The following is a 14,111-nucleotide window of genomic DNA, read 5'->3' as shown; positions in this document are numbered from 1 at the left end:
TTGAATTTTTTCTCGACTAATGAAAATGAAGTGTCACTTTTTCGTAAATCTATTTTTCCTCCAAAATGAATGCATTTAATGAATAATGCATAATTATACTAATTTAAAAAAATATCTTCATTATAATTATATAAAATTAATATTTAATGCATTATTAAATTATTTATCAATTCTTAATCAAAAATATTTTTAATTATTTTAATAAATAATGCATAATTATACTAATTTAAGAAAATATCTTGATTATATTTATACAAATCAATATTTAATACATTATTAAACTAATTATCTATCAAAAATATTTTTAAACATTTTAATTATATTGATATCCTTCTAATTCTTATTCATTATCCAATTATTTTATTAGTGGCAAGTTGTTAACTCATTTATATTGATAATAATAATAATTTTATTAGGATAAATATCAAATTCTATTCCTAATATAAAAATATAAAATTTAATTCCTTCTATTTTTATTTTACCAGTATAAAAGACCATGTATGCTAGAAGAAAATATCATTCGTTTACCAATTACTCTTTCATTTGATAGCTTTTACAACAATTCTTTTTCTTCCTATGAGGCGTCGTTGCAAAAAGACAACTATCGTGAACACAAACTACTACACTCTCCAACTTTTGTGCTCATCATTCAGAGCTATATAAGATATGTTATCTATGAAGTATTTATAGACCATGGTGTTATCATGTATGCATAAATAACAAATGTTTCGTATTTAAATTTAAGTCATTTACCTGTTTGTGGTATATTGTAGTGTAAAATTACTTTCAATATGTGTTGTGTAATGATATTATGTTCTAATTTAAACTTTTACTTTAGAACTGTATTATGATTTTATCTCATCATTTTTTTTAGATATCAAGTTGACGTATTTTTATTTGTTATTATTATTGAAACGGATGTGATATAAAATGTACCAAAAAAAATTCTCACATTTAATTTATTTTATTGTAGTCTTCTATCTATTCTATTTATTTTTATTTTCTTCTTATTCATTTTATTTTCTTTTTAAATGTTATATAATTTATTATAATTTATACCAATCTACTTAATATACTAAAACTGGGTTTTCTCCCAACTTATGATGATGAGGTGTCATTTTCTCGTGAATCCATTTTTTCTCCAAAATGATTGCACTATTTCTCTCTTTTAAATTTATTTTTAAAAATTATCTTTAATTGATATAATTATATTATAATTAGTATTTAATGAATGATACATAATTATACTAATTTAAGATAATCTCTTTATTATAATTATACTAATCTCTTTTAAATTTATTTCAGAAAATTATCTTAATTATAATTATATAACAATATTATACTTAACATTTAATGAATAATTCATAATTATAATAATTTAAAAAATATCTCTATTATAATTATATAAAATTAATAATTAATACATTATTAACTTAATTATCAATTAGAAATATTTTTAACTATTTTAATTATATTAATTTTAATTATATTGATATAATTCTATTTTTTATTCATTATCCTAAAATTTTATTAGTGAGAAGTTATAATAAATAAACTTCTACAGGAATCAACATAAGTAAAGAAAGAAAGTTTTCAAACCATTGACTAAAACCCATTGTTAAACTTAATCGGTGACCTATATAATAATAATAATAATAATAATAATAATAATAATAATAAGATAGAAAATTATATTTTAGATAAATATAAATTGGTTATTAATAATGATAATTATATGATTAATTTTTAGTAATCATTAAATACATTTAATATAAATAACCAAGTTTAATTAGTTAACAAATGAAAAAAAATATTATTGTACATTGTAGAAGCAACACATATATATATATATATAACCAATTTAATATTAATAACGATAATTATCGTTATTATTCAATAATAATAATAATAATCATCTTTTCTTTTATTAAAACACTCATTTAATTGAATTAATATAAATATTTAATGAAAATAAAATATGAATTTTTTAATTTGAAGGATAATACAATCGAATATTCTTGAAGATTTTAAAATTGTGAGTATATATTCTTCCTATATTAATATACGCATGCATGTTACCTCATTTTTTCCATAAATGGAAAATAACATTTACTCGTTAAATTTGTTAGTTGCTCAATCGAGTCATCTTATTTATTGTGATTGAGATTGATATATAATCATAAAGATTTTTTTCCCCATTAATTTTAGTAAAGAAATTCATGACGTAAAATAAAATAAAATAAAATAAAGTCAGTATCTACTTTTTTCTCAATATTTTTTATATTTACGGTAAATATTAAATGTAAAAAAGAAAAAAATAATATTAATTATTATCACTTTTATTTATTTACATTCATAATTAAATTTAATATAATTATAGTAAGTTTCTATAATTATAACAATTTATATCTGTTACATATATAGCAATTATATTATATATAATTATATATATCTTCTTTTATATATACTTAGCAAGTATTTCTATTTATATAATCTACTTAATATATTAAAATTGGGTTTTTTCTCAACTAATGAGAGTGAGGTGTAAATTTTTCATGAATTCATTTTCTCTCCAAAATGAATGCATTTAATGAATAATGCATAATTATACTAATTTAGAAAAATATCTTTATTATAATTATATAAAATTCATATTTAATACATTATTAAACTACTTATCAATTATCAATCGGAAATATTTTTAATAATAATAATAATAATAATAATAATAATAATAATAATAATAATAATAATAATAATAATAATAACAACAATAATATACTTTTACTTAATATACTAAAATTGTATTTTTTTTTAACTAATTGGAGTGAGGTGTCAATTTTTCATAAATTCATTTTTCTTCTAAAATGAAAGCACTATTCTCTCTTCTAAATTTATTTTAGAAAAATATCTTTATTATATTTATATTACAATTAACATTTAATGAATAATGTATGATTATACTAATTTAAAAAAATATTTATTATAATTATATAAAATTAATATTTAATGCATTATCAACTAATGAAAGCGAAGTGTCAATTCTTCATGAATTTATTTTCTCTCCAAAATAAAAATACTATTCTCTCTTCTAAATTTATTTTAGAAAAATTAAAATTCCATGCTGAATATAGGTGGCAAGTTAAAAAAAATAAACAAGTTAATGAATCAAATCATATTTCTATAACATATATAAGAATGTATATTTTTATTATATAAAAATTGAATTTCCGCACTTCATGATGGGCGTGGCATACTTCTTAGCGTGTTTCTTAATTATTTTTTATAACTCATTGAATACAATTTATTATAGTAAATTAATTATATCAACTAATTGATTTGATTAGGTATTTAAATATCACACGATTTATAATAATTTATATCAATAAAATAATTATAATTTATTATATCGATTATTTTAATTCATTAATTTATAAGGTACATAATAACATAGATGATTTGTTACTTATACTGATTAAATACAATAAATACATATTAATTTAGTTAAAAAAATCATTGTCTCCTATGTTTTTCTATTTATTTTTTTTAATTCATTAAATCCAATCAATTATAATAAATTAATTATATCAACTAATTAATTCAATCAATTATTTTTTAATTTATTTTTTAAATTTAATAAATCAAATAAAATTAATTATACTAATTATTTGTATTGACTAATTGATTTGATTAATTATTAAAAATATTTTTATTAGGATAAATATCAAATTCTATTTCTAATATAAAAATACAAAATTTTATTTCTTCTATTTTTATTTTATCACTATAAAAGACTATATATGCTAGAAGAAAATATCATTCATTTACCAATTACTCTTTCATTGGGTAACTTTTACAACAATTTTTTTCCTTCCTATGAGGCGTCGTCATAAGAAGGCAACTATCATGGACACAAATCAGCACACACTCTTCAACTCCCGTGCTCATCATTCAGAGCAATATATGATATGTTATTCATTAACCATTTATAGACTATGGTGTTATCATGTATGCATAAATAAAAAAAATCCGTAATTAAGCTTAAGTCATTTACCTATTTATGTGGTATATTGTAGTGTGAAATTACTTTCAATTTGTGTTGTGCAATTATATTATGGTTTAATTTAAGCTTTTATTTTAAAATTGTGTTATGATTTTATCTCATCATTTTCTCTTAGATATTAAGTTGATGTATTTTTATTTATTATTATTGAAACGGATGTGATATAAAATTTGTAAAAAGAAAAAAAACTCACATTCAATTTATTTTATTGTAGTCTTCTATTCTTCTATTTCTTTTAATTTTTTATTTATTTTTTTAAATATCATATAATTTATTATAATTTATACTAATTAATTAATTATAATTCATTATATCAGTTAGTTTAATTCATTAATTTATAATATACATGATAAAATAGATTATTTGTTATTTATACGTTTATTTTTCTAAAATCTAAATCTAAATAATTATATTTTTAGTTTTTGTTATGAACAAAATATTATTAATAATGAATAATAATAATCACTCATACTTTTGCTTTTACTAATCTATTATCTAATTATTATATAAAATTAAAATCATATTAATAAATTTAATATTAAAGTTAATTTGGCTTTTTATTATTTAGAGTGTTTTTCAATCAATAATTTTATACTCTTTACTTTTTTTTTCAGTTTCATTTTGAATTTTAATTTAGTACTCAAAGGTAATGAAATTCCATTGATACTGAAATAAAGTTACAAAAGAGTCCATAGGGTAGAATAAGTAAAATAATGTGATACCCACATTGCAACATCCAAATGAAACAACTTAGGATCTAAAATGTTTATCTTTCTCTTTCTCGCCGTCTATTATATTATCTATTCTATTATATAAAAATCGAATTTTTACCTTTAATGATAGAATCAACGTAACATGCTTCTGCTTTATTTTGTTTAACTCATTAAAGACAATTCATTATGATAAATTAATTATATCAACTAATTGATTTGAATAGATATTTAAGTATCACACAATTTAAAATTATGTATATTAATTATTTGATTTAATTTTTATGATATATAAATTTAAGGAATAAATTAAAATAAGATAATTTATTACTTATTTAAATTGAATACAACAAATATAAATTAATTTAGTTAAAAATTTACTATTTTCTAATCTTCTATACATAAAAATGATAAAACAAAAGTATAAAAATAATCTTTTTTATCACTTTTACTATTTTAATTTTATTTTTTTTGCTTTTTTTATGTATAATTTTATTTTATATTAACTTTGTTTATTTAATAATAAAATATACTCATATTAATTCTATCATATAATAATATATTTTTCTCCTATATTAATAAAAAAATTTCAATAGTTATCAACTACATCTAATAAAATGACTGAGAAGTGAGAATTACGAGAAGTTAAACCCAGGTTCAAAATGCTGAAATAAATAAAAGAAAAACAGTGGATATATGATTAGAGAAAAATGTATAATAATGACAAAATATATTAAAACTGAATTTTTTCTCCAACTAATAAAAGTGAGGTGTTAATTTCTCATGAATTCATTTTTTCTCTAAAATAAAATCACTATTTTCTTTTCTAAATTTATTTTTAAAAAATATATTTATTATAATTATATTACAATTAACATTTAACGAATAATGCATGATTATTAGAGAAATATTTTTATTATAATTATATAAAATCAATATTTAATACATTATCAACTAATAAAAGTGAGGTGTCAATTCCTCATAAATTTATTTTCCCTCCAAAATGAAAGCACTATTCTCTCTTCTCAATTTATTTTAGAAAAATATCTTTATTATAATTATATTACAATATTACAATTAGCATTTAATTAATAATGCATAATTATAATAATTTAGAAAAAAAATAAAGTCCAGTAATTTATCTTCCGACTGCACACGTGTGTAGAATAACTTTTAGGAAGGAGTCGTGTATAGTAAATACGGTCGATGATTGTAAAACTGTATACTAACATTGATATAATATTATTTCAGGTATATGTTTTGCAGGCATCAAAGAAAAGTGTTGAGTTGTTTTTTAGTAGATTTAAAATATTTATTGTTTATTAGAGAATTTTGTGCATTATAATTCTCTAATAATTTATTATTTATTTTGAGCTAATTTTGATATGTTCTTACTTGACAGTAAAACAACATATAAAAATTTGTTGGTGGGTCTAAGTATTATAAGTTATTTATGGTCACATTGAGTATATATGTTTGATTTATTGAAGAAAGTAGATTACTAAAACCAATTAATAACTATTTTAGAGTTAATATATTTCACACTAGATTAAGAAAAAATAAATAATACATAACATGTTATATTTTTATTAATCAAATTATTATAATTTAAATTAATCTTAATAAAATAATTTAAGATTATAATTTCAATCTTATCACGTGCATGGTACGGACTTTTATTGTAGCACTTCCTTGCCAATTTCTGGTCTCCCTGTATAGTTGCTATTCCCTCAAGTGTTGGAAATTTCATGCAAAGATGAGGAGTGGACACTACTGCTCCGAGTCGATTCAGGATAGTCCTACCGATTAGGACATTATATGCTGACCCCACGTCGATGACTATAAAGTCGATGTTCAGAGTCTTGGATTTCTCTCCTTTTCCAAAAGTCGTACCGAGGGGTATGAATTCTAGTGGTTTTATTGGCGTGTCCCCTAGTCCATATAAGGTGTCGGGGTAGGCTCTTAACTCTTTTTCCTCCAATCCTAGCTTATCAAACGCTGGCTTGAAGAGGATATCGGCCGAACTTTTCTGATCTACCAGCGTTCTGTGGAGATGGGCATTGGCCAGGATCATGGTTATCACCACCGGATCGTCATGTCCAGGAATGATCCCTTGCCCATCCTCTTTGGTGAATGAGATGGTTGGGAGGTCGGGGATCTCGCTCCCGACCCGGTAAACCCGCTTTAAGTGTCTCTTGCGAGATGACTTGGTGAGTCCGCCTCCCCCAAATCCCCCAGAGATCATATGTATATGTCTCTCTGGAGTCTGTGGTGGTGGGTCTCTTCGGTCGCTGTCATCTCGCTTTCTTTTTCCATGATTGTCCGACCTTTCCACGAGATATCTATCAAGCCGACCTTCCCTGGCCAGCTTTTCTATCACATTTTTGAGGTCGTAATAGTCATTTGTTGAGTGACAATACATCTTTTGGTATTTACAGTAGTCGCAGCGACTCCCACCCTTTTTGTTTTTGATGGGCCTAGGGAGTGGTAGTCTTTCAGTGTGGCAGATTTTCCTGTATACATCAACTAGAGAAACTTTTAGAGGAGTATAAGAGTGATATCTCCTTGGCCTTTCGAGGCCAACCTCCTCTTTTTTCTTGGGCTCTCTTTCTTTCTCTTTCGACAAGTGAGAATGCCCAGGTCGCCAGTTCGGCTCTCGCAGCCTAGCGTTTTCCTCCATGTTGATGTACTTCTCAGCTCTTTTCTGTACATCACTCAAGGAAGTCGAGTGCCTTTTTGATATGGACTAGGAGAAAGAGCCTTCCCTGAGTCCATTTACTAGGCCCATTGTTACTGCTTCTGTGGGCAGGTCCTGGATTTCCAAGCACGCTTTGTTGAACCTTTCCATGTAATCTCTTAAAGGTTCTCCTACCTCCTGCTTTACGCCCATGAGGCTCGGTGCGTGTTTTACTTTGTCCTTCTGGATGGAGAACCGCATCAGGAATTTGCGCGAGAGATCGTCGAAGCTAGTCACCGACCTTAGGGAAAGACCGTCGAACCACTTCATCGCTGCTTTCGTCAAAGTAGTCGGGAAAGCTTTGCAGCGAGTAGCATCAGAAGCGTCGGCCAAATACATCTGACTTTTAAAGTTGCTCAGATGATGCTTTGGATCCGTGGTCCCATCATAGAGGTCCATGTCAGGACTTTTGAAGTTCCTTGGAACCTTTGCCTTCATTATGTCCTCACTGAACGGATCCTCTCCTTCCAATGGCGAATCTTCTCGATCATTGCGAGAGCTCCGACTTTTGAGGGAAGACCCTAACTTTAAGAGTTTTTCTTCTAACTCTTTTCGTCGCTCTATCTCATTCCTCAAGTTCTTCTCCGCCTCTCATTGTCGCTCTAACTCCTGCTCTAACTGCTCCAAACGCCCTTGGTGGCCGTGGACCAATCCCATGAGCTCGGCTGCATGGGGTGGTCCTTCGTTTCCCGATTCGCGCCCTTCCGAAGAGTTTACCTTTAGATTTTTTAACCCAGAGGTACCCTCTCTGTGCTGGTCATTCGCTTCTTGGTGAAGGGCTACGTCCGCGTCGTTATTTCCGGTGTTCAGATTTTCTTGTTCTGAATCGGTCGTTGCGTGGCCATCTTCAGGTGAATTGTCCGCATCGATGGTTGATCTCTCGGGTCCCCGACAACGGCGCCAATGTTACATGGGGTAACCGGAGATTAGTGGGCTGGACTCGTAAGGTTGGCCCAATCATTTGAGGAGGAAGGCCTTCTGACCTGGTTCCCGTCTAGGAGCCTCCATCCGACTTGAGTACGTGTGTGAGAATGGGGGTGGTACCTGCAAAGACATTCCGATACCTAAGTCAGCAAGGGTCTAAGCAAGTTTAGAGAGTATGGGAACTTAGAGATACCTGAGGGGTGTCAGTGTACTTATAGTGGTGAACCCATAACCATCGTTGGAGTGGTTCCACCTTTTAAGGAGGATAACCGTCCCTTTATCTTATGGAGGTTGAGATTTGACTCCTAGAAATAGGTTGAGAAATTTTAGGGGCAGTTACTTATTTGAATGAGTGTTATCTGCCAGCTAACCATCTTTTCCGACTTCCTTGTGATGGAGCCTGCATCGAACCCGACCTCTTGTGAGGAGGTCGGTTGTGGGGGAAGACCAATCTTATGGATTGGGCCTTTATATATTATTTGGATCTGGGCCTTGACATTGGGTCAGGGTATGAACAAAAATATCTTTATTAAAATTATATTACAATCATCATTTAATGAATAATGCATAATTATACTAATTTAAAAAAATATCTTAATTATAATTATATAAAAAATTAAATATAAATTTATAATTCTAATTGCTATAAATATGATACTAACGTTCATAGTGGTAAAATGATATTGCAATAATTAATTTCTATAATTATTTTTGTACTACTTAAGGCTATATATAGTATTTCTTTATGGTTAGTGAGTATAAGGCTTGGTTTGGTACGGTAAAACTTTTCGAAGAGATGCTTGTGTTTTTTAAAAGCTCAAGTTCCTCATTTTGTGTTTGGTAAATTAAAAAGATCATGTGCTTGTGCTTGCAGCTTTTAAAAGATCGGGGTACTTTTGAAAGTATTTAGAATAAAGCTTTTCAAAGTTGGCTTGTGCTTTTCAAAATTTAAAAGTCTAATATAACCTCATATGTTAACTAATTTTCAAATTTAATGCTTGCATTGATGTCTATTATAATATTTTTAAATTTTAAAAGCTATTTTACGAAACACAATTGTTTATTAAAAACTATTTTTGATTTGATTTACCAAACATAAATGTTACGACTTTTAAAAAGCCATATTAAGCCAAGAGAGCAGTCTTGAGCCTCTCAACCAGCTTCTGATCCAGCTTCTTGCCCACCACCAAGTTGACAAACTCAGATGAAATGAGCCTGTCAAGAACAATGTTGGCAAAGCCAGAAAGTAAAGCTCCAACAACAAGTGCTTCAGCCATGATATGATACAGATCACAACGACAGCAAATGAATCAGTGAGTGAATGGATTTTCAGAATGTAACCAAAGGAGAGCAATGTTACTGCAATAATGCATGCAACTTGCAAGGTATTACTATTTAACAATAATGGGCATATAACGACATATTACGAAGGTCCCTCAGCAAAAAGAAGTTGGCATCATGCGGAAACTTGTAATAATAGTTGAAACATTTAAGTAGACGTATAATTAGAATTATATAAATGTTATTTGTACATTAAAATTAGTCATTAAAATCAGTCATAATTAACACATTTTTAATATGTATTTTATATTTTAATATTATTTTATATTAGTAACTAATTTTAACTAGAATGAGACTCGCGCGATGCGCGGGACGGTAAATTAATGATAGTTATATTTTGTAGAAATAAATTAAATATGTATAAATTGAAGTTAAATTTAAAAGGTGTTTTATTTTAAATAATTTGTAGTACAAAAGATTTAGATGTTCGAGTTGTACAAAGTGACATTTTTATTTGGTGGTTTGATTTTTGCATTTGTTTTAGTTGATGGACTTAGTCATCTTATGTGGCACTCGTCCTCTTTTTTTTTTTGTTGGTTGTTAGAGTTGCTGCTTTCTTCTTTTTATCGTAGGTTCTTGTGAAGATATGTTCATTATGAATTGTTGAGTTTGATACACTTTCTATTGTGTTATTTGGTTCCATCCTTGTATGTATGTTCTTTTTTCGAAGATGTGTCTTGAATTTGCATGGTTTTCTTTCTCTTTAATCTCTTGATATGGGGTGGTGCTTCAATGTCATTATTTTCTGAAATGTCATTAGATTTGAAAGAGTTGTGCCCAATAAATTTTTTGCATCGCCATCAAATAGTACAAAAGTTGTTGTAACACTTTGATCTAAAACCTTTAATTAAATTCTGAACCTAAAATAAGTATTGGGCTAGCAACTAATAATTTGATATATGAGATTATGAAAAGTATATAGAGTTAACTTATTGTTGGATATTGTGGTGTTTGATTACATGTGCCACAAATGTAGTTGTTTTTTTTTTTTATATGCTTTCTTCTGACACTTTTTACATTTAACATAGTTTCATTCTAATTTGTCATCAATTTCGTTTATAGTTGCTAAAATTGTGAAGATTTTTTCTATTCCAATATTCAATTTATGTTATCATTAGGTATATTGTATTTGAGTAAGTATGAATGTATGATGCATGTTGTGATTTTTTTTGTCATACCTGATCAGATTCTTATTGCATGACCATTAGATCATGGATAGTTATTCGATTTCTATTCGTTCTGCTCTGAAAGAATGATGCTCTATTGAGTAAGTTTGAGATGTGCAGTTCGAAAATGTTTATTACCTTTAGTGAGTTATTTATAAAAATTAATAAATTAATTGTTGCGGTTATAAATTTATTGTATTGTTTATAACGGTAAGATATAATAAATATAGGAATATGAATTCAATGTATTTAGAGGTTACAAATTTATTGGATTCTATTTTTTAATTTTTTAGAGTAAAGTATCGTTTTTGTCCCCAACGTTTGGGGTAAGTCCCAAAGTTGTTTCTAACGTTTCAAAATTGACTCAATGTTGTCCTGCCGTCAAGGTTGTCAAACCCACGAGTCTAAGTAAACTCGTGGAGCTAACCTAGACTCGACTCGCAAGTTAACTCGTAGAATCGTACGAGTTCACCTGTTATGAAGTTTATATATGTCATACATAATGTATATTTACTCAATTCTAACCCTTCAAACTTAATAATATCAATCTTAAAGCACATAATAAATTAAAATAATAGCATACATTATAACAAATACTTTAAAATACACATTCAAATCTTCTATAATTATTCTTATACAAGTACAACATAGAACACACAAAATTAAAAATTCTAAATCTGTAATACTAAATTTTTAATTGAACATTGAACAATATTAAATAATCAAATTAACTCTAATCAAAATAATTAATTACTAATCAGCCATGAATGGATGAACCATCTGGCCATCTAACATAAACAATAAGCAATAGGCTAAAATTAGAAGCAATAAAATTTAAAAAGCAAAAAAATAAAAACTAAATCAAGAAGCAAAGGCTCAAAGAAAAGGCAAAAGGCATACAAAAAATAGAGGATACAGAAGAAATGAAAGGGCAAAGTCCCAGCAATAGCAAATCAAAGACAAGGGTGCAGCAGGTAGCGGTGGTGAGGGTGCAGCAGTAGCACGAAATGACGGCGACAAATAGTCATGGACAAAGCAGAGGGAGTTGAACGGTGATAGCACGATGGAGTTGCGGATAGTGGAGATGTGAAGAAATACAAAGCAGAGGTCAATACAGGTAAAATTCACAAAGACAATGGCGCAAATCAGAGCAGAGGTAGCAGACGCAGGCGAACAATGGAAGCTCGACGGGGAACGGCGACTGCGGCAGAACATGGAGAAAGTGAGACTTGAGAGAAACGACGCAGATGAGTGAGTTGTGAGTGAGTTTTTTTTCATTCTTTGGGAGTGTTATCGTAACACTAATAAAAAAAAGTATTTTTTTAGTTTCAAAATGACGCTTTATTTTAGCAAAAATGAAAAAAAAAAAACACAAACTCGCTAACTCGGTCCTAAACTCACGAGTTTGTCAGAGTTTGACCGAGTCTAGCTGAGTCTAGCCGAGTTTACTCAAGATAGAGTCTATGCCCGAGTCAACTCGATTCCATATCTAAACTCGTAAACTCGTACAAGTTTACGAGTTAACTCGAGAGTTTGACAACAATACCTGCCGTTAGGGATCCGTTAACAAAATTGACGGCAGGACAAAATTGAGACAATTTTGAAACGTTAAGGACTTAAATAGGATGAAAACGTTGGGGACAAAAACGATACATAAAAATAAATTTTAATTTAATTTTATCTTTTAATAATATTAATTTTTTACTGTACATAGTATTCAATTATTTTTTAATAACATATAATAAGTAAATTACACTTAATCACATTACTTTCATTTTAAATAATTTTTTTTTTATAATTTTAAAGAATTTTGATACATTAGAGACAAAAGGTATAATTTATATTTTATTGTATATATATATTCTCCCCGCAAGTTTATATACTAGTCATTCTACAAACATTTCATGATAAATAAAAATCTTTAAAAGTAAAATTATAAAAAAAATAATTTATTTAGAATGAAAGTAATATGATTAAGTGTAATTTACTTAGATGTAATTGAAAAATAATTTAATACTATGTATAGTAAAAACTTGATATAATTAAAATTTATTTCTATGTATCGTTTTTGTCCTCAACGTTTTCGTTATATTTAAGTCCCTAACGTTTCAAAATCGTCTCAATTTTGTCCCGCCGTCAATTTTGTTAAGGGATCCCTAACGGCAGGACAACATTGAGTCAATTTTAAAACGTTAGGGACTTAAATAGGACGATTGAAACGTTAGGGACAACTTTAAAACTTATCCCAAACGTTGGGGACAAAAACGATACTTTACTCTAATTTTTTATTTGTATATTTTTTTTTACTGATTTAAAAATAATAATTGATTTGGCGAGAATTAAGTGATTGATTTTAAAGTTGTGCCAAATAATAATTATTCTAAAGTTGGCAATGCAATTGACGTAGTCAATGGCCTAAACTTATGGAGTTGCGGTCAACATAATTATTGTAATATAATAGTTCTTTGTACCTAGTGTTACTTCTACAAATTAAAATGATTATTTTTTTTTACCAAAGAGACAGAGGCTCGAACTTGCGACCAATATAGGAGACTATGCCATTTGAGGTATAACTCATTGGCAAAAATTAAAATGATTATAATAAACATAATTATCATAATAAAATATAATTTTCATTTTTTAAACTTTTAATTTATAAATTAATTGTTGCCGTTATAAATTTATTGTATTGTTTATAACGGTAAGATATAATAAATATAGGAATATGAATTCAATATATTTGGAGGTTACAAATTTGTTAGATTCTATTTTTTAGTTTTTTATTTGTATATTTTATTTTTTTGCTGATTTGAAAATAATAGTTGATTTGGCAATAATTGAGTGGTTGATTTTAAAGTTGTGCCAAGTAAGCAATATTGCTAACATGACATTAGTAGGAGAAAAGAAATATCTCAAAAATAATGTGGTGCATGCTTATGTATCTACTTTTATATATAAGAATAGATGATTAATTTGAGTGTATACGTATGATGATTGTTAAAATTATTACTAAATTTAAATGCAATAAAAAGGAGAAAGAGTGTGAAATACTGATTAACATGAACAAATAATAACACCTTTTCTGTTTTTACTAGGGTAATTAGAATAAGACCTCGTGACGCGAGATAAACTAAATTAATTATATTATATAATATAAATTAAAAAATGTT

General features: G+C 27.3%; 2 protein-coding genes across 2 annotated transcripts; both read right to left on the bottom strand.

Annotated features, from left to right (window-relative positions):
- Window positions 1-4,703: 4,703 nt before the first annotated feature.
- Window positions 4,704-7,453, bottom strand: LOC148572824 (uncharacterized). Its single transcript, XM_088505539.1, has 2 exons — window positions 6,433-7,453; window positions 4,704-4,729 (listed from the first exon to the last, which is right to left on the bottom strand). Exons 1-2 carry the CDS (start codon window positions 7,451-7,453, stop codon window positions 4,704-4,706), a joined length of 1,047 nt encoding a protein of 348 aa, XP_088361665.1.
- Window positions 7,454-7,519: 66 nt separating this feature from the next.
- LOC148572823 (uncharacterized) lies at window positions 7,520-7,948 on the bottom strand. Its single transcript, XM_088505538.1, has one exon. The coding sequence runs from the start codon at window positions 7,946-7,948 to the stop codon at window positions 7,520-7,522; it is 429 nt and encodes a 142-aa protein (XP_088361664.1).
- Window positions 7,949-14,111: the final 6,163 nt, after the last annotated feature.

This window comes from Arachis ipaensis, chromosome B2 (assembly GCF_059453495.1).
Source record: "Arachis ipaensis isolate K30076 ecotype BB chromosome B2, ASM5945349v1, whole genome shotgun sequence".
NCBI classification, from domain to species: domain Eukaryota; kingdom Viridiplantae; phylum Streptophyta; class Magnoliopsida; order Fabales; family Fabaceae; genus Arachis; species Arachis ipaensis.
This window is presented reverse-complemented; position numbering and strand designations above follow the sequence as displayed.

Bases quoted from the DNA above. Each gene is read 5' to 3' on its own strand.
- LOC148572824 (XM_088505539.1), bottom strand. From the start codon at position 7,453: ATGGAGGAAAACGCTAGGCTGCGAGAGCCGAACTGGCGACCTGGGCAT. The intron at 4,730-6,432 runs GTGATAAGATTG...ACTTTATTTCAG, and splicing joins TAAAAGTCCGTACCATGCAC to TATCAATGGAATTTCATTAC.
- LOC148572823 (XM_088505538.1), bottom strand. From the start codon at position 7,948: ATGAAGGCAAAGGTTCCAAGGAACTTCAAAAGTCCTGACATGGACCTC.